At 52.6% G+C, this 23,834-nt stretch overlaps 11 protein-coding genes across 11 annotated transcripts; 5 read left to right on the top strand and 6 right to left on the bottom strand.

Moving 5' to 3' along the window:
* Positions 1-444: 444 nt before the first annotated feature.
* Positions 445-1,549, bottom strand: B0T23DRAFT_321294 (CBD9-like protein; the record flags this gene model as incomplete). Its single annotated transcript, XM_062835225.1, has 3 exons — positions 445-781; positions 1,152-1,434; positions 1,501-1,549. 3 exons carry the CDS (start codon positions 1,547-1,549, stop codon positions 445-447), a joined length of 669 nt encoding a protein of 222 aa, XP_062690760.1.
* A 187-nt stretch (positions 1,550-1,736) lies between these two features.
* Positions 1,737-3,072, bottom strand: B0T23DRAFT_191575 (uncharacterized protein). The gene is made up of 2 exons (XM_062833226.1): positions 2,423-3,072; positions 1,737-2,352 (listed from the first exon to the last, which is right to left on the bottom strand). The coding sequence occupies exons 1-2, from the start codon at positions 2,823-2,825 to the stop codon at positions 1,925-1,927; spliced, it is 831 nt and encodes a 276-aa protein (XP_062690761.1). The 5' UTR covers positions 2,826-3,072; the 3' UTR covers positions 1,737-1,924.
* Positions 3,073-5,979: 2,907 nt separating this feature from the next.
* B0T23DRAFT_406321 (uncharacterized protein) lies at positions 5,980-7,177 on the top strand (the record flags this gene model as incomplete). The annotated part of the gene is made up of 2 exons (XM_062839099.1): positions 5,980-6,060; positions 6,134-7,177. The coding sequence occupies 2 exons, from the start codon at positions 5,980-5,982 to the stop codon at positions 7,175-7,177; spliced, it is 1,125 nt and encodes a 374-aa protein (XP_062690762.1).
* Positions 7,178-7,906: 729 nt separating this feature from the next.
* B0T23DRAFT_191646 (putative enolase) lies at positions 7,907-10,026 on the top strand. The gene is made up of 5 exons (XM_062833227.1): positions 7,907-8,246; positions 8,323-8,618; positions 8,705-8,939; positions 9,008-9,485; positions 9,573-10,026. Exons 1-5 carry the CDS (start codon positions 8,165-8,167, stop codon positions 9,823-9,825), a joined length of 1,344 nt encoding a protein of 447 aa, XP_062690763.1. The 5' UTR covers positions 7,907-8,164; the 3' UTR covers positions 9,826-10,026.
* Positions 10,027-10,681: 655 nt separating this feature from the next.
* B0T23DRAFT_406323 (uncharacterized protein) lies at positions 10,682-11,968 on the top strand (the record flags this gene model as incomplete). The annotated part of the gene is made up of 2 exons (XM_062839100.1): positions 10,682-11,194; positions 11,291-11,968. 2 exons carry the CDS (start codon positions 10,682-10,684, stop codon positions 11,966-11,968), a joined length of 1,191 nt encoding a protein of 396 aa, XP_062690764.1.
* Positions 11,969-12,096: 128 nt separating this feature from the next.
* B0T23DRAFT_191661 (putative maltose permease) lies at positions 12,097-14,096 on the bottom strand. The gene is made up of 2 exons (XM_062833228.1): positions 12,936-14,096; positions 12,097-12,873 (listed from the first exon to the last, which is right to left on the bottom strand). The coding sequence occupies exons 1-2, from the start codon at positions 13,969-13,971 to the stop codon at positions 12,341-12,343; spliced, it is 1,569 nt and encodes a 522-aa protein (XP_062690765.1). The 5' UTR covers positions 13,972-14,096; the 3' UTR covers positions 12,097-12,340.
* An 828-nt stretch (positions 14,097-14,924) lies between these two features.
* Positions 14,925-15,233, top strand: B0T23DRAFT_320286 (uncharacterized protein; the record flags this gene model as incomplete). The annotated part of the gene is made up of 1 exon (XM_062835162.1): positions 14,925-15,233. One exon carries the CDS (start codon positions 14,925-14,927, stop codon positions 15,231-15,233), a length of 309 nt encoding a protein of 102 aa, XP_062690766.1.
* Positions 15,234-15,235: 2 nt separating this feature from the next.
* Positions 15,236-15,935, bottom strand: B0T23DRAFT_430566 (glycosyl hydrolase family 61-domain-containing protein; the record flags this gene model as incomplete). Its single annotated transcript, XM_062840256.1, has 3 exons — positions 15,236-15,298; positions 15,411-15,575; positions 15,687-15,935. 3 exons carry the CDS (start codon positions 15,933-15,935, stop codon positions 15,236-15,238), a joined length of 477 nt encoding a protein of 158 aa, XP_062690767.1.
* A 692-nt stretch (positions 15,936-16,627) lies between these two features.
* B0T23DRAFT_320887 (uncharacterized protein) lies at positions 16,628-17,240 on the bottom strand (the record flags this gene model as incomplete). Its single annotated transcript, XM_062835199.1, has 2 exons — positions 16,628-17,141; positions 17,197-17,240. 2 exons carry the CDS (start codon positions 17,238-17,240, stop codon positions 16,628-16,630), a joined length of 558 nt encoding a protein of 185 aa, XP_062690768.1.
* Positions 17,241-17,961: 721 nt separating this feature from the next.
* Positions 17,962-19,060, top strand: B0T23DRAFT_421850 (uncharacterized protein; the record flags this gene model as incomplete). Its single annotated transcript, XM_062839782.1, has 2 exons — positions 17,962-18,034; positions 18,116-19,060. The coding sequence occupies 2 exons, from the start codon at positions 17,962-17,964 to the stop codon at positions 18,895-18,897; spliced, it is 855 nt and encodes a 284-aa protein (XP_062690769.1). The 3' UTR covers positions 18,898-19,060.
* Positions 19,061-19,065: 5 nt separating this feature from the next.
* Positions 19,066-23,021, bottom strand: B0T23DRAFT_191678 (uncharacterized protein). Its single transcript, XM_062833229.1, has 5 exons — positions 22,787-23,021; positions 22,179-22,704; positions 19,791-22,120; positions 19,297-19,655; positions 19,066-19,230 (listed from the first exon to the last, which is right to left on the bottom strand). The coding sequence occupies exons 1-5, from the start codon at positions 22,793-22,795 to the stop codon at positions 19,179-19,181; spliced, it is 3,276 nt and encodes a 1,091-aa protein (XP_062690770.1). The 5' UTR covers positions 22,796-23,021; the 3' UTR covers positions 19,066-19,178.
* Positions 23,022-23,834: the final 813 nt, after the last annotated feature.

The raw sequence follows: 23,834 nt of genomic DNA on the forward strand, positions 1-23,834 counted from the left end.
TGGACGGACAATATCAAGTACGTACAGACTAACTGTCATTTTCTAAGCTGTTACTACTCCATTCAAGAGCCATCGGAGATTTCTTACGAATGAAACAATATGTTCAGGTCCTAGAGAGTCAAGTGTCTACCAAGCCATCATCGTTGTTGTGGCTTGCAGTGGTGAGTGAATCAACTGACATTTTAGGACAGGAAATTGATGCATGTGTAGCATTGCTTCTTTGATCCCTAAGTTTCTGACATTGTTTGACTTCATTCACACCTGTACAATGCTCCATCTGCCCCTCATGTCCATGATCAACACCACCGAGACACTCCTGGCCCACGCCACACCTCCTTCGGGATAAAACATTCCACTCGCAAAGACCTAGCGAAAACCTCTCAAGACTTACCTACCCACCCATTTCCCTCCTATAACCCCTCTCACTTTGTCCCTTTTGGCCACCTAAGCCCTAACTCCCTGACTCCCCAACAACCTCTGCACCGCCGCTTCGAAGCCCGCATTCCTCGCCGTACCGAAATCATGATTCCAGTACGCATGCACATCGTGCACCGTGATCGCGCTCGTCGGGCTAGACAGGTTCGAAGGTTTAGTAGGACTATAAGCAAACGCAAGCCGGTTGCCGCCGTTGGGCTGGATGTAGCGAACCGCGCCGCCGTCGGCTGCCCATGAGGTGCAGCCTGTACAGAGGGCGGTGAATTGCCAGTGGGTCGAGTTGGACTTGGTGCCGGTTTTGAATAGAGTGTAGGTGGCGGTAGTGTAGGTTTGTGGGAGTGTGTGGCTGCTGAATTGGAGAAAAGGGGGAAGTCGTTAGTAGGTGACGTTGGCGGTTTTGATTTCGGTTGGTCTGAAATTATCACAGGTACATGTATGCACCCCAAGGCGAGGATGGGGAATATCGATGTGCATTGCATCTATGTCAGGCGCAAGAACCAGCGTCAAGAGGGAAAAAATGAAAAGAAAATGCGGGCTACCAGTTCCCATATAGCCGTCATGTAGGTATGGGAATTGATAATCCGCCCGCATTTTCTTTCAGCACAACATTGCATGTACATGTGAATCCATCCATACGGATGGGAGCCAAAAGATTGAAAACCTGTGCATGTGATTGTGCATGTGATTGTGCATGTGAACGTATAAGCGTAACTTACCTGGCCCATCTAGACGACAACACTGGTTGATTGTTTGACCCTCGCCAAAAAACCATTAAGGGGTTCTTGGTCATTGAACCGCCCCAAGCAAGCCCGGCCCAGCCGACGTCGTTAGGAACGATCACCTGGACTACGGCGTCGTAGGCGGAGTTGCTGGAGACGTTGCTGGGGATTGCGATTCGGAAGGTTATCCCTCGACCGTCGACCTTGTACAACGCAAAGTTTTGGGAGTAGGTGAGGCCAGTTTCGGCGTCGTGAACTGCAACAGACTCGGCAGCAGATACTGTTTGTTGGGCGCATTAGTGCCTCCCAAGTGAGTCCAGTGGATGTAAAGGATTCCTGTTCGTACCGCTGCGCAGTAAGGTCACGATGACCGCGAATAGTAAGTTCCAGAACATTGTCGCTTATAGACGCGTGACGTCCACAAGAGAGAATTTCAACGCTGAGTAGGTGTTAAAAATGCTGAGCGCGGCAACCAGACAGATGAGGGTATTGAAAATTTCCTAGTCGAAACCCGGAGAGTAGAAACAGAGCGAGATGAAAAGAATGACGGAAATCATTGCTCTAAAGTATGCGCTGCTGATTCTATGAGTTGACTTGTTGTTCCTGCCAAGAAAGTCAACCAGAGTGAGCCGCCTGTTATCGTCGAGTTGTTTTCCCGGTCGCGGTGATACTCTGGTCAGGATGTCGGAGGCAGATGTGTCGAGCCGAGGGGGTATAGCATATGTACCAATGGGCGGGTGAACCGCGTGATGCCATTTTTATCGTCACTCTTAATCTACAGAACCATGGAGACGTTTCCCCCTCGAGGTGCTCCTTCCAGGTAAAGACCAAAACTGAAGATCGCATGCTGGGCGCTGATGCAGACAACATATTGAGCGTGGGTGAATCCCCAATGTGAAGGCGGCGAGTGGTGGAGAGGGTGACAATTTGGGATACCAACTGACTTTATCCGCAGATTGAGGTAGAAGCGACGGCGACATATGAGAGGCCAGGCTCGGAGGTTGAATGGCGGCTGATATTGACATTACACCCCATGGTAGCCTCCAAGACCCGCAGATCCCAGAATTGGAAAGATGGGCGTGGCTTTTCCTGGTTTCGGCCAGTGCAGGCATTGCGGGAGTGGAAATTAGAATCAAGATGTCCCGAACTGAACTATCGAACTGGGTAAAATATTGTACTATTTCGATGCGGTTCATTTGTGCCTGCATGTTAGCTATACCAATACGTCCAAAATATTAAAGAAGCAAATATCGGAAAGACCGCCTTATCTATTTTGTTTGTTCGTTGCCTCTCAAAGGCCTTCGGCAGGCAGAGTGTCCCTTGGGATGTGCTTTGAAGCGATTGCAACTTGGTCTGATGATGTGATCCCGAGAACAGAACATGAACTACCCGGGATACACCACATTGCGTCTTATCCAGTCCTGCCATCTCGAGCTTTGGCAGGACACGTACTGGTAAATGGTTACAGTAGGCTTTCGTTAATGAAGAATGACACTGTGTTGTTGATTGTGATCCTTCGAAGCATGATGCAGCCGTGATCCGGCATATGCCCCATGCATTTTCATGTCCTTCAACCATGGTAAAAGTGCGACTCGCGTAAGGCCCTCGAGTTCTAGACCTTTCTGCACTGTTTATTTTGAGTCTGCATGGCTGTCCGGTAGATGACGGCATTCTACCCTCATATGTCCATGGTCCAGGATGTCGGGTTAGTGGGGGCCTTATGGCCAGTGTACAATTGCACGTTGACACATGCAGTTCTCAGTCTTTGGATTGAACATGCAGTGGTTTGAAATGGACGGTATGGATTTCCGGACCCCCAATAAGTGTTTGGTGTTTCATATGATGCACGTGTTGTCCTCGTACATGCAAGACCGTTTTGGTTTTGATTCTCGACTGGGAGCATGAAGAGAGCCGCAAAGGGAAGGGAAGGCGGGGAAAATACACCGGAACCTTTGACTAGTAGTTGATGCTGTGAGTATCCTCCCGACAAACCATGAAAGGTCCTGAACCTATTATCTAGACCCGAAAGATTCCTCGGTTGGTACATTTCCGGGCAGGACTGGGCTGATTAGGTGCCTTTGAAGCTGTGCAGCCACGCGAAAGATATGTGGCAGAGAAGACTAGTGGCGAAATTGTAGCCACTGTCAGATGGACCGCGAGAACAGAGATGGGCGCAAGAGAGGTTGAAGACTTTTACCAACCGAGGTATTGTAAGGCACATGAACGATGAAGCCGAGAAATACAAGGTCATGGAACGTGATAATCCTTGGTAGGTACTTGAGCTAACGACTTGGTGCGACAAAGGCTGCGCAATGGATCTGCGCTAGAACTGTTTCTCAGGAATTGGAGTACGCAGCGCGCACTTTGCTGTGCGATAAGCGCTTTCGTGATGCTGATGATACGTACGTCATGTGTAGTGATAGGTTTGGTCATGGGCGAAAATTGATGTGGGCAATGCCAATTTATACTAAGTACTTAAGCCTTGAATGGCAGGACGCTCGGGGTTGCGATCGGTCAGCTCGAAAATACGCCGTGGTCCTGTTGGTAATGAGTTGACTGGCACCGACCGAGCTTTGTGAAGTGGGCTGAAGGTGCGTCGGCGGCTAGCGATCGATCTCGGCAGTGCGCTTGAACCGGCAAGTGGAACTGTCAAATGGCCCGGCTCGGCGGGCAGTCCGGCCGGGTGGGGCGGAGATCCCGTTCGTCGCTCGGTCCGGTGCGGCGGTAGGTACAGTACCTAGAACTACTGCGTACACTAAGGTACCTTTGTGGGGCAGTTCGGATGGGTCTTTCACATGCCCCTCTGTCTGGCTTAAAGGTCCGTTGACGGGAGTGACTTCAACTCCCAGGGCTGCCATGCTCCACCAAGCCTCCGGTAGCATGTTAAATGGCCGTCAATGGGCTCATAACTGGGGGCAATGATCCCAATGAGTGAATTTTTTTAACAGTCATCATTCATCGTTCCAATGGCATCGCGTTGTTCGCCAAATCGGGACTTGGATCCGGTGACCCAAGGAGGGCACCGGGGGGGGGGACGAGGAAATATCGGGTGAGTTTGGTCCAAGTGCACGGTTTACGATAATTTTTCGAGATGGTTTGTAAGTACCTATGCGGTAGAAAGGGCTGGGGCAGTACCGTAGCACTAGCAATTTACTCCACGGCCATTTCCGGTCACACGTTTTGCGGGCTGCTATGGTGGGTCAGTTCTGGATTGTGGGCTTTCCTCGAAATCGAACCATTCTCCCAAAACACAGCAGATTCCAAGCCAATCTCGTTCGCTTGACCTGCTCGACGAAAACACACCCAACCCAAAAGAGGTGCTATTCCCACCCTCGCCAGGCCCGAACCCACGGTAAACGGACTGAAGGGATTTTGCCAAGCATTCAATCGAGTCAACGTGCAAATGTTTCTCCGCGATTGACGCCCTCGCGGCGGCTTTCAACGGTTGTTCTCCAATCGGCCATGGCACCTTCCACCTTTTGGCACCTCTCGTCCACCTTCGTTCGTATCCGCTTGACCCATGACTCCGGAGCGCGGTCAACCGCGACTACTACAATCCCCATGACCGAGCACGGCAATGACTGGGAGCAGGATCTCGATCTGCTGCAGTCAGAAACGGCCCATTACCCCCAGTAGAAACCTTCATGATATTCCGCGCTTTCACCACCATCGGGTCTCCGCGCGGTATGCCAATATGTTGGGTTGACCGTCGAGCCACTAACCTCAGGATCTGGGAGCAGCGTGATGCCGTGACCCATTCAGCAAATCCCAATCACAAGTATACACCATATCTACCGCCGTCATTGTGTAGTATCTTTCTGACATGTGAGAAACAAAGATGATCCGGATTTCACCTCGTTGCGCGGCAAAAATAGCCGTCCCAGGCATGCTCGGCATAGCCAAATCCCATTTTGAAACAGACCCGATCGTAGTCCATATGCGACTTGTTGATGACTGCATGGCAAAGCTTTGAAAGCCCATGGCAGTTGTCATGTCAACCGGCGCCGAGCACTCAAAACTTACCCGACCCGGACCCTAGGGGCACCAAAGGTCCTCGATGTCACGTTTGTGCAGAAGTGTTGGGGAGGGTAGGGACCAGCCTGGGCCAGTTGGGGCAGGGAAGCAACTTGGGGCTGTTGATGCCGAGGCCACGTCCCGGAGAGCTCCGAGGTCTCGATGTTGAGCCGCTGCCATGCTCACTAACTCGAAAGGCCGCCTATGACGGACCACCGGCGTTAAGATGGTACCTCGATGTGCTCTCAGAACAGGGCTCCAGCCGAATACATAGGGGCCCACGGGGTCCTCTAGCCCCTGTAGCGAAAGCTGGCTTTAGCGACTTGAGGTGGACTTTCTATGCACCCTGCCACGCCCACCTAGCCCAGTGCGATCCAGACCTTTTGCCGTTGATAGTTGGATTTTCGGGCGCAATCGTATGACTGGCAGGTGATGCAGATCGCCCGTTATGAGGTGGAATGTATGTCTGCTGCAAATGCAATGCGCCCACAGCCCCATGCGGTAGTAGCTAGACGAGCGGTAGTAGCTACACGAGCGCGCGTTACCGAACGATTCCGACTCATTTGACTATGTCCCTTTAATATCAAATAGCCCATTGTTCTCTCTCGATGGCATATAGTAGTTGTCATTGCATCACCAAGATCACCCAGAAAACTCAAAACACTACAATCCAGACGCTTGTTCATCACCAGACAAGCCGTCTGATTAAACAGACAACACATCAAACGCTCGGATCGCTACCCCCACAATCTGAATGCAAAACATCAAACACACCACACCCCAAACCAAACACACCTGATTTTGTCACCAGATGGACATCAGGACAACAACCATGGACCAACCCATGGCCTTCACGTCGTACACTACCGTGCCCTACAGCACTGGCCAACTTGTAAGTTAACATGACAACATCCGTTCACAAACCTGTCCATGGCGCAAATGTAGGCGACTAACAATTGTTACAGCAAACCTGCCCTGAATCTTTAACGGACTTCTCGCCAGTTGCCCTTTACGAGGACTTCAACAGCACCGACTTCAATTCCGACTCTGCGGGATCCCCTGTATCGCCCATCTCCCCTGTGCCAAGCGCCACTTCTTTCGGTTTATTTTCGCCATATGGTGATGATTTGTTTAGATGGGGAAAGTTTGAGCGTGAGCACTTTGAGCATTCCCCAGAGTCTGAAGACTGCTTCAAGTCTGAGCCCTACGACGGAAGCCTCATCTCGACCCTCCCACCCCGGCCTCTTACCGCCAGCCCATCTATCAACCCCGTTGAGCTCTCGCTAGAGGTGCCCACGACTACACAAGACCTTAACTTCAACTTCGAAGGCACAAACACCAACTCGCCACTGTTCCAGTCTCAAGTCATGGGTGTAACACCCCCCTCGCAACGGTCTACCCCGGCTGCCGTTATTGAGCCACAACCACAACAGCAACAACCTATCGAACTTGCTGAGGATGTGAAGCGTTACCCCTCGCGCAACAACCTCAAGCGCAAGTCTTCCTGCTCTTCGTCTTCCGATGAAGAGGAATGTCGCCCAGCCAAGCGCGTCTCCCTATCCCCGCCGCCCAACTCGTCCCACAGCCCACCGACTAAGAAGGAAAAGAGCACTTCCCCCCCATCCATGACGGCCCCCAAGAAGACGGCCCACAACATGATCGAGAAGAGATATCGCACCAACCTCAACGACAAGATCGCAGCGCTTCGCGACTCTGTTCCATCTCTTCGCATCGCAGCCATGCGCATGGAGAGCGGCAATTACGATGATGAGTATGAGGGCGAGGAAGGGGATTTGAGCGGTCTGATTCCGGCTCCCAAGCTCAACAAGGCGACCATCCTCAGTAAGGCGACGGAGTATATCAGCCAGCTTGAAAGGAGGAATCATGGTCTGGAGACGGAGAACAGTGCACTAAGAGGAAGGATGGAAGGCTTGGAGATGCTTTTGATCAGCCGTGGTGGCGGTCCTTCCGGTACATTTGTGTGGAATCACCAGGAGTGGTCCAGGTGAACATGAGAAGCGGGAAAAAGAAAAATACGGCGTGGAAGTGGAACTTCAGTTGCATATTACCGGCGCACGGGCGAGGGGAAAAAAATGGATTGGAGCAATTGCTTTGTGATACCAGCGGGAGTTTAGCGACTTTCGATTGATTTCTTGGAAGGATATCGCTGGGGTGCAACTCAGAAAGACTTGCGGATGGCGTTGAGAATTGCTAAATTACAGGAACACTCCTCACTCAAATTCGACGTTCAAGGGGCATCTTTGAGCCCCTGTCTACTATACTATCTGATCTTGCCGAACTGTGTTTGTGACACTGAATTCTGAACCCATCACTTTCAATAAGGCATATACTGCGTTTGCCTTCCTTCCATGAATAAAACACTGCCCTGACCCATATCTCTGACACCAATGGTGGACTATGTTGAGATTGCTGTAAAATTATTCGTAGTTCAGTGACGGGGTTTTCCGACTCGCCGATTCCCAAGCTGCCATCGAGCCGCCTTTAACCAGATTGCACCTTCCTAACATCTACCTGCACAGCAGTGAATCGCGGCTTGAAAAGGACACTGGTGGAGAATAAGAAGAGGGATATGGATGTGAAGAGTGTGAGAGGCGGAGGTGGTTGGAGGTACAAACGGCAGGAGTAGAGTAAAACGATGGAGTCTACTGTCGCAAAAGAGATGAATGTGTTTATGCCTAGTTGGTCACTCAACCGTCCATGTATGGTGTTTGAGGAGACAAAAGCTTCAGATCTTTAACCAGAGAGACGGAGTGTCGTTGGGATGTGGAATGTAAAGGCACGTCCCCTCCCGCTCAACGGGATGTGCCTAGTGCCCGTGCTGCGCTCATACGGCATGCATCACCGCACGTCATGAATATTGCATCGATGACGAACTGTACTGCCCGCGATTCGTCCACCACTTAAAAGAGACGAACGTCACCCAAACATCTGTTATCACTGTTGACCAAAACAACATCAACACACAACCGACCGCCATGCTTCTGGACGTGAAAGCATCTCAACGCCTTGACTCTAGGGGCAACCCAACAATTCAAGTAGAAGTCAGGACCGCCCATGGTACGTTTCCAACCCACAATTCCCTCCCCGACAAACTTTGTCTGCAAGGTGGGCGGCCTGACTAATTTATCGCTAGGAATTTTCCGCTCCCTCGTCCCGTCCGGTGCTTCAACTGGAGTCCACGAAGCCGTCGAACTCCGCGATAATGACAAACGCAAGTACGGAGGAAAGGGGGTCCTTACCGCAGTCAACAACGTCAACGAGATCATCGGCCCGGCTCTGGTCAAAGAGGGCTATAGTACCCGTCGCGACCTGAAGCAGATCGACGGCTTCATGCGTGAACTGGACGGGACCCCGAACAAAGCCAAGCTAGGTGCGAACGCGATTTTGGGAGTGAGCATGGCTTGTGCTAGGGCTGGGGCTGCTGCTGCGGTAATTTTCCTTCCTTGATATTCCATCGTTTTGTTCCGTGCCACCCAGGTTAGGTTGGTTGACAAGAGTGAAACTCCTAAAACTAGAAGATCCCCCTATACGAGTTCCTTCGTCGAGAGGGCAGCGAAGAAGCCCCTTACATGGTTCCCGTCCCTTTTTTCAACGTTCTGAACGGAGGCAGACACTCCGGAAACGGCATGGCGTTCCAGGAGTTTATGATTGCTCCGACCGGTGCGAAGACCATTGAGGAGGGGATTCAAATGGCGTCTGAGACATATTTTGTTCTGAAGCAGATGATTTCTGATAAGTTTGGAGCTATTTGTAAGTCCTGTCCTGAACCAAAAGAGTGGGTCATATCGTGATGTGAGAATTGATAAGCTGCAAAATAGACACGGGCGTAGGCGACGAAGGCGGTTTTGCCCCTCCTATTACCCAACCCGAAGAAGCCCTCGACTTGCTCACCGAGGCTGTGGCCAAAGCTGGATACACCGATAAGATCAAGTTCGGCATCGACGCGGCATCGTCCGAGTTTTTCAACCCAGAGAATGGGACTTATGACCTCGGTTTCAAGAGCATAAAGGAGGGTGAATCACATTCGGACGATGTCAGGACCCCAGCTGAGATGATGGAGCTATACAAGTCCCTCATCGAAAAGTATCCAATCCCACTGCTCGAAGATCCCTTCGCCGAGGACGATTGGGAGTCGTGGGTCAAGTTCTGCAAGGACTTCTATTTCGAGGAGCTGGTGGGGGATGACTTGCTGGTGACGAATGTGGAGAGAGTCAGGATGGCCGAGAGCAGGGTGGCGTGTAATGCGATGCTGCTGAAGATCAACCAGATCGGAACGGTGACAGAGGCCCTTGATGCGTGAGTTTTCGCACCTCTACTTGTTCCCCTTTCATTGCCTTTGGGTTGGTAAAGTGATGGTCTTGCTGACTGATTTCTGGTATAAAGGGCGAAACTGGCCAAGAGCTTGGGGTGGGGCGTTTTTGTGTCGCATCGATCGGGCGAAACGACCGACGATTTCATTGCCGACTTGTCTGTCGGGCTCTGCACAGGTCATATCAAGTCCGGAGCGCCGTGTCGGGGCGAGCGGGTGGCCAAGTATAATCGGCTGCTGGACATCGAGGCGGAGTTGAAGGAGAGCTGGAAGCCGTGGTCGTATGCCGGCGAGAAGTTCCGGAAGCCGGAGGCTTTCTTTATTTAAAGCATTCTGGTGTGCTCAATGGCTTCAGCTTGCTATGTACGGTAATGATGGAATTGAGCGCCTGGGACTAGTCACAATACATAGAGGTAGGCATGATGTTGTTCAAGGAGTGACTGGTAGCCGAACCCGGAAAACACCAACCTTACACGGCAAGGCAGTATGCATCGTCACACATATCTAGCAAATTGCCGAACCGCCCACTCATCGTCAACTCTGTTAGGTAGGCCAATAGGTAGATGGCATTGTAACCAACGGACCCTATGGCTGGGTATAGATTTGAAATTGAAGTGATAACGAAGAAAGTGTACGCCCCGGAATGCACCAGGCTTTTGCGGGCTGCCTTCCTTGAATACAGGAGGGACGTAAGCATCGCCGAGGTAGCTAGTGGTAGCCCCGGCCTGTGCAAACAGAGCCTGTGTAGTGCAGCTGCTAGCGGTATATTCGTAGAAGGCGTGCCTGACAAACTCCGTGGGTGATGCTACCTATTTTAGGTATCTACAGGTACATATCTCCATTGCACTTGCATAACCCGACAAGCAAGCCGTTCAAGTGTTGGGTTTCCTTGCTTAGGAGTGCATCCAGTTACATGCACCTGCCGTAGTACGCAAGCCGTTGCATTGCTTCAAATAAGTGTGGCGAGTCCCCTTGACCTTTGACCTCGAACCTCTTTTTTCCCCAGCATCAACCCCGGCCACATTAGTCAACCACTCCTCTTTGCTGAACCAGCCAGGCCATCACCATACATTACAAAAAAGCCAGTCAATAGAGTCGAAGAACCCAGTTGGACTCATCCCCATATCTTATATCCGTCATTGACATTCCATTATTCTTCAGCCAGCGGTCACCCATCAGAACCATGCTCAGCATATATGAGGCGGCGGAATGCCCAGGGGACACTGTAGCGTTCCACGCCGAAAGGTTACAGCGCAAGTACCAAGCACAGCTCCCAGGCTCATCAGAAGGCTTTTATGACTTTCGCATCGACTACACACCCCGCCCCCATGCATACAGAACCCTCCGTGTCCGCGCCGGTCTGCCACCAAGAATGTTGAGGTTTGGCGTCAAACCTTCCACCGAGTTTGAGCTCGCATACTGTTGTACCATCACTTTCACGCCCTTCCGCGCCATTCTCGATCTCAGCAGGCCGTCCTCTGAAGCTTCCTGGGATTCAGAGGGTGAATATGAGTCAGACCCCCAAGTTGATCAGCTCAGCAGTTGCTCTAGTGGCAGTGTTCCCTACAATATTAAAACGGAAAACACCATCATCGATTCAGGACCATCATTAACAACAAACTTCGAGTCCCTCGAAGTCTCTTCTTCCGTTTCGCTTTCGGACCGCAATGACAAGGACAGAAAAACAGAGCATGACGTGCATCACGCCCAAGCCTGGCCTCCTACCGAGATAGAAATCGACTTCGAACCCTTCCCCGTAGCCTTTGGTCGCATCATTTGGGACTGTTCCTAGTGCTACGAGATCGCCGAGCTGCATGCCGATATGGAATACGGGGGTAATAAGCTGATGGATCTGATTCTCCGGTACTTCTTGGATGTCATTTCACTGCATGAGGCGCAGCGTCCAGAATTAGGCGACAGCGGTTGGGGACGGGAGCGGGAGCCGACGGTTGTGGTTATGGCCAAGAACGACGACGCTGATAAGAAGTTTTATGCCTCACACGGATTTGTGGAAAGTGACGAGGCATTGGAGGTGAGTGACAGGGCCATCGAGAGTCAGGTTTTAAGGATGGTTTTGAAAGAGGGTGTGATCAGAGCGCTGGTGAACAAGAGGAACGAGGAGCAGATGGATGATGAGGATGTTTGGACCAGGAGGCGTAGAGAGTACGAGCGGATATGGATACAGGCTGAGGACAGGCGAAGAGATAAGCGTCGGGAGGAGATCTTGAAGGAGTCTCTGTCTCTCTCGGAAGATACTTCGGGAAATGAATGCCTGGAGATGAGTGTGGGGGTGTTGTGTTCTGTGCAAGATACGCCAGGAGATGGTGCGAAGAGAGCAAACAGCTTACCCCTGCGACTGCATCCTATGACTCATATCGAAACGAGCGAGGAGCAAGGTGACGGGAGAAAGAGGGCCAAAAGCGTAGCTGTATCTGCCACGAGCTCAACCGGTCGCAAAGAGAGAGCTTGAACAACTTCAACAGGTTGTCAGTTCTCGTGCCTCTTTTCTTTTCTTTGCCTTTTTTTTTTTTTTTTTCCAAATGATGGGCTTGTGCTGTAGGCTAACACATTCATTGGCGAGGCCTTCGTACTTTTTCGGGGTGAAGCCCAGAAACTAGCGAGATATCGGGGATGATAGATCACGTACATATATATTTCCAACTTGAAGTTCTCTAGCACACGGGAGGCCCACGGGGCAGAAACCGGACGGACACGTTCGTAAAGATGCCAACGCCACAGGCATTTCATAGACATAGTCAATAGCGCAGAGAAATCATCATTCCCATAATCTTGCTATATGCACCTCTTGGGTTAACAACATGTACCAAAGAGATCCCTCACCTCAGTCGAGACCTTCACTCTCAATAACGTATTCTTCAAACTGCCTTGCTCCGACCTTCCTCTCAAACAGAATATCCAATTCTTCATACGTCCTCCCGCTCGTCTCCGGAACCCTCAAATACGACCAAACCAGGCATATCGCAGCAAGACCCCCAAAGAAGAATCCCAATTTCCCCTGCATGTTCGCCTGATCAGGGTTGATCATATAAGGAATCGCAACCGTCATCACACAGCCAAGAGCGCCTTGAGCGGCAGTCGCGAGGGCAATGCTCTTGGATCGCACCCTGGTAGCGCTGGCTTCGGATATAATGACGAAGCAGACGGGGCCGACAGATATATCGTAGAAGAAGTTCCATACTAGCATCAGTGAGGATTCGGTCCAAATAACGCCACTGGGCCGGCCAGGAATGCAGTCAAAAATGCCAATAATGATTTGAAGGATGACGAGGACTAGGAGGCCGGTGTTGTAGATCTTTCGGCGACCGTAGCGGATTAACAGGGGCCAGGATATGATAGTGCCGAGGAAGCCGACGGCTGTAGAGAGTTGGGTTTTTAGCCTGAAGCAGTGGAGAGATACCAAGAGCCAAGTGCCTTACCTAAAAATCCAATTCCCATGTCAAATGCTTCGTCGTTGTCCAAACCAGCGAGCTGAAAGAAATACGTCCCATAATTGATCAGGTAAATCCCACTCAGGACCTGGGTACAATAAACACCCATGGAAATTTCCGTCCTCCGGAGATTCACTCCCCTAAAGCAGTCCCAATAGGTACTCCCCATCTCCAACTCCTGCTCCAACCGATCCGTCTCCAAAATGACTGTCAATGTCTTTCCCACATCAACCTTGTCCGATGCCAGCCTACGCAGCACCATCTCAGCCTCATCCAGTTTCCCCTTCCGTACCAACCACCACGGACTTTCCGGCACCCACCTCAGCCCCAATAGTATAACCAAGCACCAAAACCACTGCAGCGCAAACGGAATTGAATACGCCCAATGATTGCTCAACTTGCTCGTTCCAGCACATACAGCGTTCCCCAACAACTGACCAATAACAAAGCACAAGTTCACATAGCTCGTCAACACCCCCCTAAGAGCCATCGGGCACACCTCGGACGAGTAAGCTGGTGCAATGACGGCATAACACCCCAGCACCAGACCCCCCAAAAGCTCACCAACCAGCAACACCTGCAGCGAGCGGGCGAAAAACTGGACAAAAATAAGACAAGCCGTCAGCGCCACACAAGCCCCAAAAGTCCACTTCCTCCCGAACCGCTCCATCGGGTATCCCGCAATCAAAGCGCCGACGACTTGTCCCACGGGGTTACCCATTGAGAGGCCGGTCTGCCAGGGCGCACTGATGATGTAGTCATGTTTATAGAGATAGCCAAAGTCTTTGCGGAATTGCGGCATGGCGTACAAGTTGCCCAGGAGCTGCGGGTCGAAGGCGAGCATTATGACGCCCATGGAGACAAAGGCGGACCACAAGATGGCGGAGGGGTAGAGGGTGCAGGCTTGGAGAAAGTTCAGGGACCGTTCGAAGTGAATGGCTTCGTCCAGGCCGGTATCATGGTGGACAATTGCTTTGATATCCTTGCTGGTGGCATCTGCCTTGCTGTTGTTGCCTTGAGCCATGTTGGGCTTCCGGTTACCTCGACCTCGATATTCTCGAGTGGAATCGGATGGGAAGTCAGGGCCGTTTTCTTCGTCGCTGTCCTTCTCGAGAAGTGGAAGGAGAGGTGGCCGTTCATTGCAATGGGAGACGATAGACCGTAGGGGTAATATCTGGGCGAAAGTGTGCCCGGTTGACCCAGATAGGGAATTAAAACGTCAAATGACGTTACATTACGGTAGTCGTTGGATCAGTCGATCTATCTGTTGTTGATCACTTTAGAGCCTTTATCAGTTGAAACTCTCCGGGTGAGATGCAACCACGCGATGTGGTTACACCGACAGCACCACTGGCAGGGTAGATTGGAGCCGTGTTGGACTCCGAACTGTTATCGAAGCCGGTTGAAAAACACCCATTGGTCAATATCGAGTTACTTTGTCTACCTATCTGTATCAACAATTCGGTCTGCATCGCATGGTGCCGAAAGAAGATAACGCTGCCAGTGGCCATCGGGTCTTGTCCTGATCCACAGAGGAGTCGGCCGGCCTGACCCGTTTCGTCAATGCGATTAAATGACTTCGTCGAGAGTAAGTAAGTATATCTTTGGGTAGGCTTGTCAAAGAGCCTTTCCGTTCGCGGCTATTTTCGTGTGAACAAGTAGCACACTGCATGGTGGCCAGTTCTAGGCGTGACAAGAGTCCATGTCTCAAATTGACGAAAGATGGAAGGAGGTCATAAGTGGAGAAAGTCAAACAGGGCTGCTAAGATGCCCCACCTGCACGTGCTCGGCAACGTTGCGTCTTGGCATTCCCTGTTACTTGTACCCCAGCAGCCCAGTCAACTTGCACCGCATCCAAGGGTCCATCCACAGAAGCACGACATACAATCAGACACCTCTAGTCTCGAGGGCCTCGTTGGGGAAACGCTCTTTGTCTGCGGTCCCCGCATTCTGAAGCAGACAGAGACAGGAGAATCTATGTCTTCGAGGACACAGGCGTGCACAACTCCACCCGGGCGGGATCAGAAGCGCAGGCCGGGCCATAGGGAGTGGGAAGCCTATGACGAGAAGAACAAGAAAGCGACGATGACCAACCCTACGACTACGAGTGAGAAAGGGTATAGGACTATTGACGACAACGATTGTCCAAGAGAGATCAATACGACGGTGTTTCGCCATCGAAAGACCAGTGGTGCTGCCTACTCGCAGATTATCCATCTTGCTAGCCCGGCGGCAAGATCCAAAACCAAGTCTCCTATGAGCAAGTTACCCAACCAGTTAATATGACCCTACGAGGTTGGGGCACACTGCGAGTAATAGGGAGGTGAGACAGCCTTGCACGTGTATCCGCTCTGTCGGGTTCACCATTGTCAGCACGAATTTCATCCCCGCCTGCTTCGTCACGTCCATTCGCCCGCAGCAAGCGTTCAGATCGCGCGTGCCCCAGTTGTCGTCGTCACCTACGCGCCCGCCGGATTTTTTCGACCAGGCGTCAGAGAAGATCTTAAACCACCCGCCAGAAGAACCGTCGGCGGTGGAGGCGTCGGAAACTTTGGAGAGGTAGATTTGCACCGGACCCCAGTGGGCGCCGCCGATGGCTTCGGATTTGCAGGAGCGGTCGCCTGGTTGCTGTTTGGGGGTTAGTCATATGCCAGGTAAGACGAAGTTGGAATGGAGATGTGTGGTTGGGCTGGTACTTGCAAGGGACAGGAGGGTGTTTGAAAGGGAAGTAGAACTCACCTGGTGCATCTCCACCGTCACGGTCCCGCCTGCTTTGACGGGGCATTTTCCACTGACACCCCTCGTACCGGCATTGCACACAACATCTCGGCTTCCCACGTTGGTGACGGGGGAGTTGGAGGTCGGAAGGCGGTTACAGGTGGAGCCGTAGTCGACACCGTCTACCCAGAGTTGTTGGAAGATGGCGTGGGCGATTGCATCCCTGACAGCTAGTCCGGCGGTCAGGACGGCTAAAAGTGAAGACTTCATGGCTGATGATGGAATGAAATGGTTGAGCAATGACTCGAGTGCGATGGTGGCGAGAATTCAGCTACTGCGATAGAAAAAGAGGCACACAAGGGGACTGACGCAGATATAAGGACAAGCCCGCCTACCACACAAGGAGAGAGAGCCAAAACCCCTCTTCATTGCCTACGTCTACGTCGCCTCTATCATTCACCAAGTCACGGGTACTATTTCTCTCAATCACAGCCAAAGCAATTAAGGTAAGGTCCCCACGAACGCAATCCCGAGTCACATCGGCATTTGGGCTTAAACGCCCGCATATGTTGCCTCGATTATACCCCGATGATATCTGAGTTCTCTACCCTTCTGCACCCACACAGAAAGATGGCGAATGGGGCCCCAAGTTCCGTGTGACAGCATCTCATCTACCGGGAAGCAATCCACGTACAAAGTACTTCCAATCCAGGTATGGGAGACTCTCGACGAGCGTGTGTATATATGAAGTCGAGAATATGGTCACTAGACCAACATATCCTTACTCCCAAGGGACACCAGCGCGTGGATGTAGGTGCCTGTCATTCTAATCATTCCTACCCTCTACTGTCCATTTAAACCCAGCGCTTCCGCGATCAACACTCCCTATGACCCTGCTATCGAAGGTATTCCTTCCTTCATGACATCCTTAACATCCAATTGACTCCTTTGTCTACCACCCTCTACCAATCGAAAAGCTTTTCCAATCCGTCCCACAATCGCGAAGCCCGACTCCTCCTCCGACCACCGCCATCGCCGCCGCCGGAAGATCCACCCCGACGTCCCCTCTCATAATCCATCTCCCTTCTCTTTCTCTCCCGTGAAGCTTCTATCTGACGCCTTTCCCTTTCCCTATCCCTCTCGCTCTCAATCTCCCTCTCCCTCTCCCTCTCGATCTCCCTCTCCATTGTTCTGTCCATTTCCTTGTCCCCACGATAATAAAGACGATATCTAATATCATCGTTCGTCGCGGCTCTTGACCCTGGCCTTCGGTACGCTCTCGAAGTCGGAGCTGGTGACGGTGTTAGTTGTCTTCTTCTCTCGTCAAACCCTGAAGGACCATAACGATCAAAACTGGTTTCGAGTGGCCGAGAGCGAAGGGGACGGTATCTTTCAGGAGAGCGCCCCTGAGGCCGTTGAGGTTCTCGAGAGCGGTAGAGGTCGGGTTCTTCGGTCCAAGGACGGGTGCGTTCTTGCCTACATACATGTCATGTTCGGGGTCTTTTTTTGGTAGGAATTCATCAACACGTACCATCCTGGCACGCTGCTATGCGGCATGCGTGCCCGGCGAAGCATTTCTTGATCTGGATTCGGCCAGGGAGGATCAAATTCACCCCAGTAAGGATTGGGGGGTGGCTGTCTGCGAGAGCCCATGACTGAGACTGTATGTTGTCAATATCTTCAGATGTACTGCGAATGGGTGCTTGCACTAATGGTGAGCTTTCTTGTACTGGTTCGAAGACGACGCCTTTGCTGAGGAGTTCCTGAAACTTAAATATACTCTCAGCAATGACGAATATCAGGACCACTTCGCAAGGTTAATCACAGGGCGGTGACAAAGATGCTTGTCCATAGTTCCCCCCAACGAAATCAGGCTTCACGAGCCGTTTGTGGTCCGGTAACTTCACCTTGCTCCTGACTCGTCCCTTCATCCACTCATTTATTGTTAATCGTGTGAAGAAGAGATCGGGGGAGCCATTGCGTAGGCCTTCCTTCGGTCTTGATAATTCAGTATGCGGCGCAGCCTATCGCCAAACCAGTTACTGAGCCAGCAAACACTCGATGACCACCTTGGAATCAACCGGAGATATCTACGTCAAACGATTTGGACAATTCACAATGAATACCCTTCACAGACTCCCGAATTTTTTTTCGAGTGGCGGACAAATTATACAAAAGCACCCCATCCTCAAACTGTTCCCTTCAAGAAAAACTTGCACAAAATCAACAGACCCCATCCACCAAAATTACAGAACCGCGCAAGAATCTCACAACCAGAACAAGAACGCAGGTCAATATGTCCTACTCAGGCTCCCGCTACCGCCCCTCCGGGCGCCAGGTAGCTGCACCCAATGACTCCCGGTCAAGACGTAAGCCTTTCCACCCTTTCCACCCCCATCTTCTAAATCTCTGCGAGTAATCCGCTAACCCAGCCAACTATCAAGATCCAGCGTCGTCACGCTACGACACCCCCAACAGAACCCCCCAGCCCGCCGGCGGCGGCGGCCCCAGTCACGGCGGCGATAGTTGGGCCCGCTCGTTCCCCGCAGATGAGTACCTCGGCTACAGCTCCGACGACGACGACGACGGCGGCGGCGGCTTCTACCGCCGCTCATCCGGCAGAGCCCCTTGTAGAGCCCCTGGCAGTGGCAGTAGCCGTGGCTACCAGTACGATGGCTACGACGATGGCTACGACGGTGACTCTGACCGCGGTTACAGCCAAGGCGGTGGTAGATCTCAGTCATCCCGCGCTTCCGTTGCTCCCCGAGATGATCGCCACCACGGTCACGGCGGCCCTTCTTCTTCTTCTTCTTCTTCTTCCCACCGGGACGAACAGCGCTACTACGCTCCCGGCGGCTCAAGCAGCTCTGGCCGACACCGCCCCCATGACCGTGACTATGGCCACGATTCAGGACCAAGTCCTCCTTCACGCCACCATGACGACGACATGCGCAGAGGAGACCCGAGAGCGCCGACGGAGCGTGGCATTTCAGGTCACGAGAGTCGGCGCGAGATAACCTTTCGCTATGTGAGCCCTTTTGATCTGGGTTTCGCCGGCGGATCAAGAGAGCGTGGTGGTGGTGGTGGTGGTGATGGCGGTGGCAGGAGTCACCAAGACTCCTTTGGGGAAGATTGGAACATTCCGTCGCGTTCCCGTCATGGGCGTTCGAGCGGGAGGGATGATGGATGGTTTTCTGATGGAGAGTCTGATTGGAGTGATGGATTCTGGTGAGGAGACGGGACAGATGGGCGCAATGTATGGCATGGCTAGAGGTTACCTGCCTCTAGGTAAGGAAGAAAGGGAAACTTCGGGATATAGAAATGTAGGAAGTCCGGGAGAAGTACAGAAGAAGGAATCATGGTGGGAATGGGGCACATTTTAGACAATCAAATGGAATACTGTTTGATGAGATCGATGCTTTGTGTAATCCAGTTCTTTGAAGTGGAGACGATTATCGCTTCTTATATTATCCAGGGACACTACTAATTACTATTGATTGTCCTTACCATCGACTATTTGATGGTGATATGCTGGACCGCGGTAAGCCACTTTTGCTCGTCCGTCCTGTAAAAGCAAGTTGTTAGTATCGTCAGAACCGGGTATCGACATGACACAGGAAAGGTGACTTACTTGTCAAAGTTCAACAATTTGCCCAATACCGGCACCAGCTGTGCCCGTAACCTGTTATCCTTCTGCTCCAGGAACTGCAGCAAGATGGTCTTCAGGTACATGACATCGGGCGTGGCGTTCGCAGACGCGATCGAGTTTGACCTCGCCGAGTCCACGGAGCCCCTGCTTCCACTACCTGCCAGACTGGTCATGCTTGCCAGCTTGGTCTGTACTGTCTTGAGTTCCTTCTGCACCTTGTCGTATCTGAGCCGGTAATCATCCACAGCTCTTCTGAGCTCAGCGTTTTTCTTCTCCGTTTCCCGGACAAGGAGTTCGCTAGCGTCGAGGGTACTCCTAAGGTTCGACACCGTTTGCCGCATCTCCTCGACTTCAGCATTGGATCTCTCTTCGACGCTCTCCAGCTCATCCCTGCGCTTCTTCCACTCCTTCTCCCTGTGCTCGAGTTCGTCCTTCTCGCTTGCCAAGCTCTTGACCTCTCTCTCAAGATCACGTACCTTTTGCTTGAGCTCCTCCGTCTCTCGAGACTTGCGGCGAGCCAGCGCGCTGGTCTCCTCCTCGATACGATCTCTCTCTTCCACCGCTGCCTCCATCTTGGCGCGCATGTCACGGACCTTGCTGTCCGCACGCTCATCCACGTCCTGAAGAAGACGACGCATCGTTTCGGCCTCGCGAGTGCGCTCGCTGAGCATCTTCCTCGTCTCGGCCAGTTCCTCATCCAAGCTCTCGCATTGATCCTGTGCCTCCTTCAACTGGATGCTCAACTCGGCTGTCTGGTCGCGCATGCTGCCGAGCAGGTTCTGGGCGCTAGTGTATTGGCTGCTCTTGAGTTGGACTTCCTCCCGCATCATGTCACCCTCCTTTCTAAGGCGATTGACCTCTTCCTCCAGCTCGCGGATGCGCGGGCGAAGCTTGTTAGCTTCCTCTTGCACGCGCTGCAGTTCCCGGGCGGTCTTCTCTTCACGTGCGGCAATCTCGATCTTCTCTGCCTCAGACCTGCGAAGGTCACGACCAAGAACCCGCTTCTCATCCTCGAGCTTGAGACGCGCGTTTGTCTCCTGACCAACCTTGTCGTGGAGAGCCTTGATCTCACCATCACGGTCAGCGGCGAGACGCTGGGCACGGACAAGATCAGCCTTCAAGTCTTTCTCGCGCTTCTCGAGATTGCGAAGGTCCGCATTCCGCGCCGCAAGTTCCTCGCGCACCGTCTTGAGCGTGGCAGCCTCCTGCCGAAGCGACTTGAGCTCAGGTTGAGCCTTTTGCAGAACCTCGCGCAGGTCAGTGAGATCCTTGTACCTGCTTTGGGCGAGCTGCTGGGCGGCGGCAAGGTCAGACTGGAGAGTCTGCGACTTTTGCTTGAGGTCGTCAAATTCTTGACGGAGCGATTCGTGCTCTGACTGAAGCTTGGTATTGGTTTGAGCGGCTGAAGCGGCTGCCTCCACTTCCTTTTCAAGCTCATCAATCCGGGCCTTCAGCTCCTTCTTCTCCTGCTCCAGCTCCTTCAGACGTTGCTTGGTTTCGACATGCTCGAAACCAATCTCCTTGAGACTGTCTTGCAAGTTCTCAATCTCCTCACGGAGGTCCTCTTCAGTCTTGCGTTGCTTGGCAAGACGCTCGATACGCTGATCCTTGTCAGCGAGCTCTTCTTGCAAGCGGGCAAGCTCTTCCTTTAAGCGGGCCTGCTCGGCCTGGAGCTCTGCCGTGAGCTCTGCCGTCGCAGGACCTTCAGCGGGTGACGTGGGTGGCTGATCCTCGGTGGCGGTAGGCTCTGGAGCAGTGGCTGCTGGCGTCACCGAAGCCCCACCCTTCTTCTTCTTTTTGTTGTTCTTCTTCTTGTTTAAGGATGCGGGTTGCGTAGGGGTAGACGGTGTGGGTGGTGCGGTAGTGACGGCGGCAGCAGGGGCAGTAGTGAGCGTAGGGGTGGACTTGATCTTCTTCTCCAACTCGTCAATCTTGGCCTCGTCTTCAGCCTTGGCCTTCTTGAGAGTCTCAATCTCCGAAGTCAAGCCTTCAATCTTGGCGTCTAGAGTGGATTTGGCTTCGGTAACCTTTGTAAGTTCAGACTGAAGCTCCTCGGCCTTAGACTCTGAAACAGCAAGCTTGGCAGCCTTTTCCTTTAGTCCCGCAGAGCCTTCTTCCTTCTCCTTCTGCAGTTGGGTCTCGACATCCTTGAGTTGCGACTGCGTCTTTGTCAGACGCTCCGTCAAGGATTCAATCTCAGCCTTCCTGGCCTCAAGCTGCGTCTCAATCGAAGCCTTGACTGCTGCAGCATCTCTAGCTTCACTGAGTTCGCTACTAGCCCTTTCAAGGCTCTCAGCGAGACCGGCGCTATGGTCTTTGGCCGTCACTAGCTCTTCCTTCAATGTCTTGACCTTATTCTGCAACTTTTCGACCTCGGCGGTTTTGGTCTTTAGCGCAGTCTGTAGCTCCTGGATTTCCTTGTTCTCGTCGCTCTTGACTTCGGGTGCCTCCTGCTTGTCGTCGGTCTTCTCATCCGGAGTCTTCTCGGCACTAGCCTCTGCATCCTTGGCGTCCTTCGCTGCGGCAGCTTCGGCTTGTGCAGCCTTGAGAGCAGCGATCTCCTCTCTCAGCGCAGCAGCCTCCTTATCGGCTTCCTCTGCCTTCTTCTTGTAGTTGTCCTTCTCGCCGGATACGCGCTTGAGCTCATCCATAACCATGTCGCCCTTCAGGTTCAGCTGATTTAGGTACTCGATCAATGCTTCGGGATCCTTAATCGAAGTCAAGGGGGTATTCTCTCTGAGTGCCTTTTCGAACGGTTCGATGGAAGTCGCACGGCCGTGGGCAATCCGGTAAGATCGCAGAAGCTCTGCCAAACTGGTTAGCGCATGCGTTCTGCACTGCTGCAGTATCAAAGGAGCACGGACCTGGGTATGTCTTTTCCAGCTTATCCAACTTCCTCAACCTTACCCGGATCTCTGGCGAGAGCTCAGCGGTGGTAGAAGGTGTGGTTGTCCCCGATCTTGCTGTCTGCCCTGCGGTAGACTTGTTGACGCTTGACCTGTCTCCATTCTGTAGCGGGTCCGTCCCTTCTTTGACGGGTTCGGTATTGCTGGCCGGCTTTTCAGTATCCTTGCCCTTTCCTTCCTTGTCCGTCGAGACAGGTGTGCCGATACGGGTTGGGGTGTTGCTCTCGTCTGTATCATCGATCACGAAGGCGGCCTCGAAGACGGCAGGGTCGGAAGTGGTGACGGTTCCATCGGCGGACATGTCTTGGCTTAGATTGTTCGAAGGCCGAGGTCTCCTGGACGCTTGTGCCCCGGCAGCACTCGAGGTCCGCGATAACGAGCTCGAGTTTCGTACGTGAGAACTGCCAGGAGCACCGCCTTCGAGGGCTGCTCTCGCCCTAGCCTGCTCTTCCGCAATGGTGCGGTCGATGGCACCCTTGATTCTCTGCGAAAACCACGGCATGCTTAGAACCTGTCGAGGCCATACCAGTGGTGTAGCTAGTCAAGAAGGGAGGTGATACGCGTACCTGCAACATGGTGCCTTTGTTCTATCCAAAATCACAGAGCCACGAGGCTAGGCGCAGCTGCCGTAGGAATCGCTCCGCGTCAAGCTTAAGTTGGATTACTAGGTAAGGAGGCGCGGAGGCGCGCTGACACGTTACTGGCAATCAATCTTCGCGGATGTCTGCTTCGTGGCAGGTCAAAGCGTAAGGAGGGGATATGGAAGACTTCAGGAGCTGCCAATGCACTTGTCGCATACAAGTGACGGCAGTCTAAATGGACAGTAGAGACACAGGTACCTGCGGGCAGACTGACTGTTTGGGTGTCAGATGGAATGCGCCCGAGAGCATTGGGCTGCAGCTCTGTGTGTAACAGTAGTAAAGAAGATGATAAGGGGTCAGGTATGATGATGAAGTCAGAGTTTGGGTCAGGTCGGCATGTTAGTACCTGGACTGTACCATGATGTTCCGGAACAAAGTCGTTTGGGTTCAACGAAGGACAAGAAGTCGAAATGGACTGGGTGTGTGGCCTGTGATGCCACTGTAGCGAGAAGTGTACTTTAGTGTAGCAACCCCCGGTTTAAGGCGATCGCCAAGCCGTCTCTCCCCTCCTGTCAGGGGAAGCTCAAGGCAGCGGCAGGCAAGCCGGGGGCAGTCCGTCATCGAGAGCTCGGGCCGGGCATTCAGGTGCAAAAGTCTTGGCAGCTGGGTCCGCTTCATTCTAAATGGCTTGGCAGCCCAGATGCCTTGACTGGGGCCCCCTGCTGCGGACGGTGCCTGTTAAGAAGATCGGAACAACGGGGGTTTTGCTTTTCTGGAATCCCCAAAATAGCTGGGGGGATTAACCGGAGATCAGGCCAAGTTGCAATGACTTGCATTTATCGAGCCTCACATTGGATATGATGAGATGGTGTTGTTGTTCGACTATAACACTGGCTGTCGAATTGGCTACCGTTATCCACAGATGGCCATCCTTTATTCCTCAACGAAGAGTCGGAACGAAGGCTGTTGGAGGCTGCCTGTTTGTAAACAAAGAAGAAGACATCGCACGTGCCACGTCTCCAACGGTCCATCA

This window comes from Neurospora hispaniola (genome assembly GCF_033458365.1).
Source record: "Neurospora hispaniola strain FGSC 10403 chromosome Unknown B0T23scaffold_6, whole genome shotgun sequence".
NCBI classification, from domain to species: Eukaryota; Fungi; Ascomycota; class Sordariomycetes; order Sordariales; family Sordariaceae; genus Neurospora; species Neurospora hispaniola.

Coding starts and splice junctions, on each gene's coding strand:
- B0T23DRAFT_191575 (XM_062833226.1), bottom strand. CDS start 2,825: ATGCCGTCATCTACCGGACAGCCATGCAGACTCAAAATAAACAGTGCA. Junction 2,353..2,422: donor GCAACGAACAAACAAAATAG/ATAAGGCGGTCT, acceptor ACATGCAGGCAC/AAATGAACCGCATCGAAATA.
- B0T23DRAFT_191646 (XM_062833227.1), top strand. CDS start 8,165: ATGCTTCTGGACGTGAAAGCATCTCAACGCCTTGACTCTAGGGGCAAC. Junction 8,247..8,322: donor AGAAGTCAGGACCGCCCATG/GTACGTTTCCAA, acceptor ATTTATCGCTAG/GAATTTTCCGCTCCCTCGTC. Junction 9,486..9,572: donor GTGACAGAGGCCCTTGATGC/GTGAGTTTTCGC, acceptor TCTGGTATAAAG/GGCGAAACTGGCCAAGAGCT.
- B0T23DRAFT_191661 (XM_062833228.1), bottom strand. CDS start 13,971: ATGGCTCAAGGCAACAACAGCAAGGCAGATGCCACCAGCAAGGATATC. Junction 12,874..12,935: donor CATGGGAATTGGATTTTTAG/GTAAGGCACTTG, acceptor AACTCTCTACAG/CCGTCGGCTTCCTCGGCACT.
- B0T23DRAFT_191678 (XM_062833229.1), bottom strand. Junction 22,121..22,178: donor GCTGGAAAAGACATACCCAG/GTCCGTGCTCCT, acceptor CCAGTTTGGCAG/AGCTTCTGCGATCTTACCGG. Junction 19,656..19,790: donor CGGAGGAGCTCAAGCAAAAG/GTACGTGATCTT, acceptor GAAGTCGAGGAG/ATGCGGCAAACGGTGTCGAA.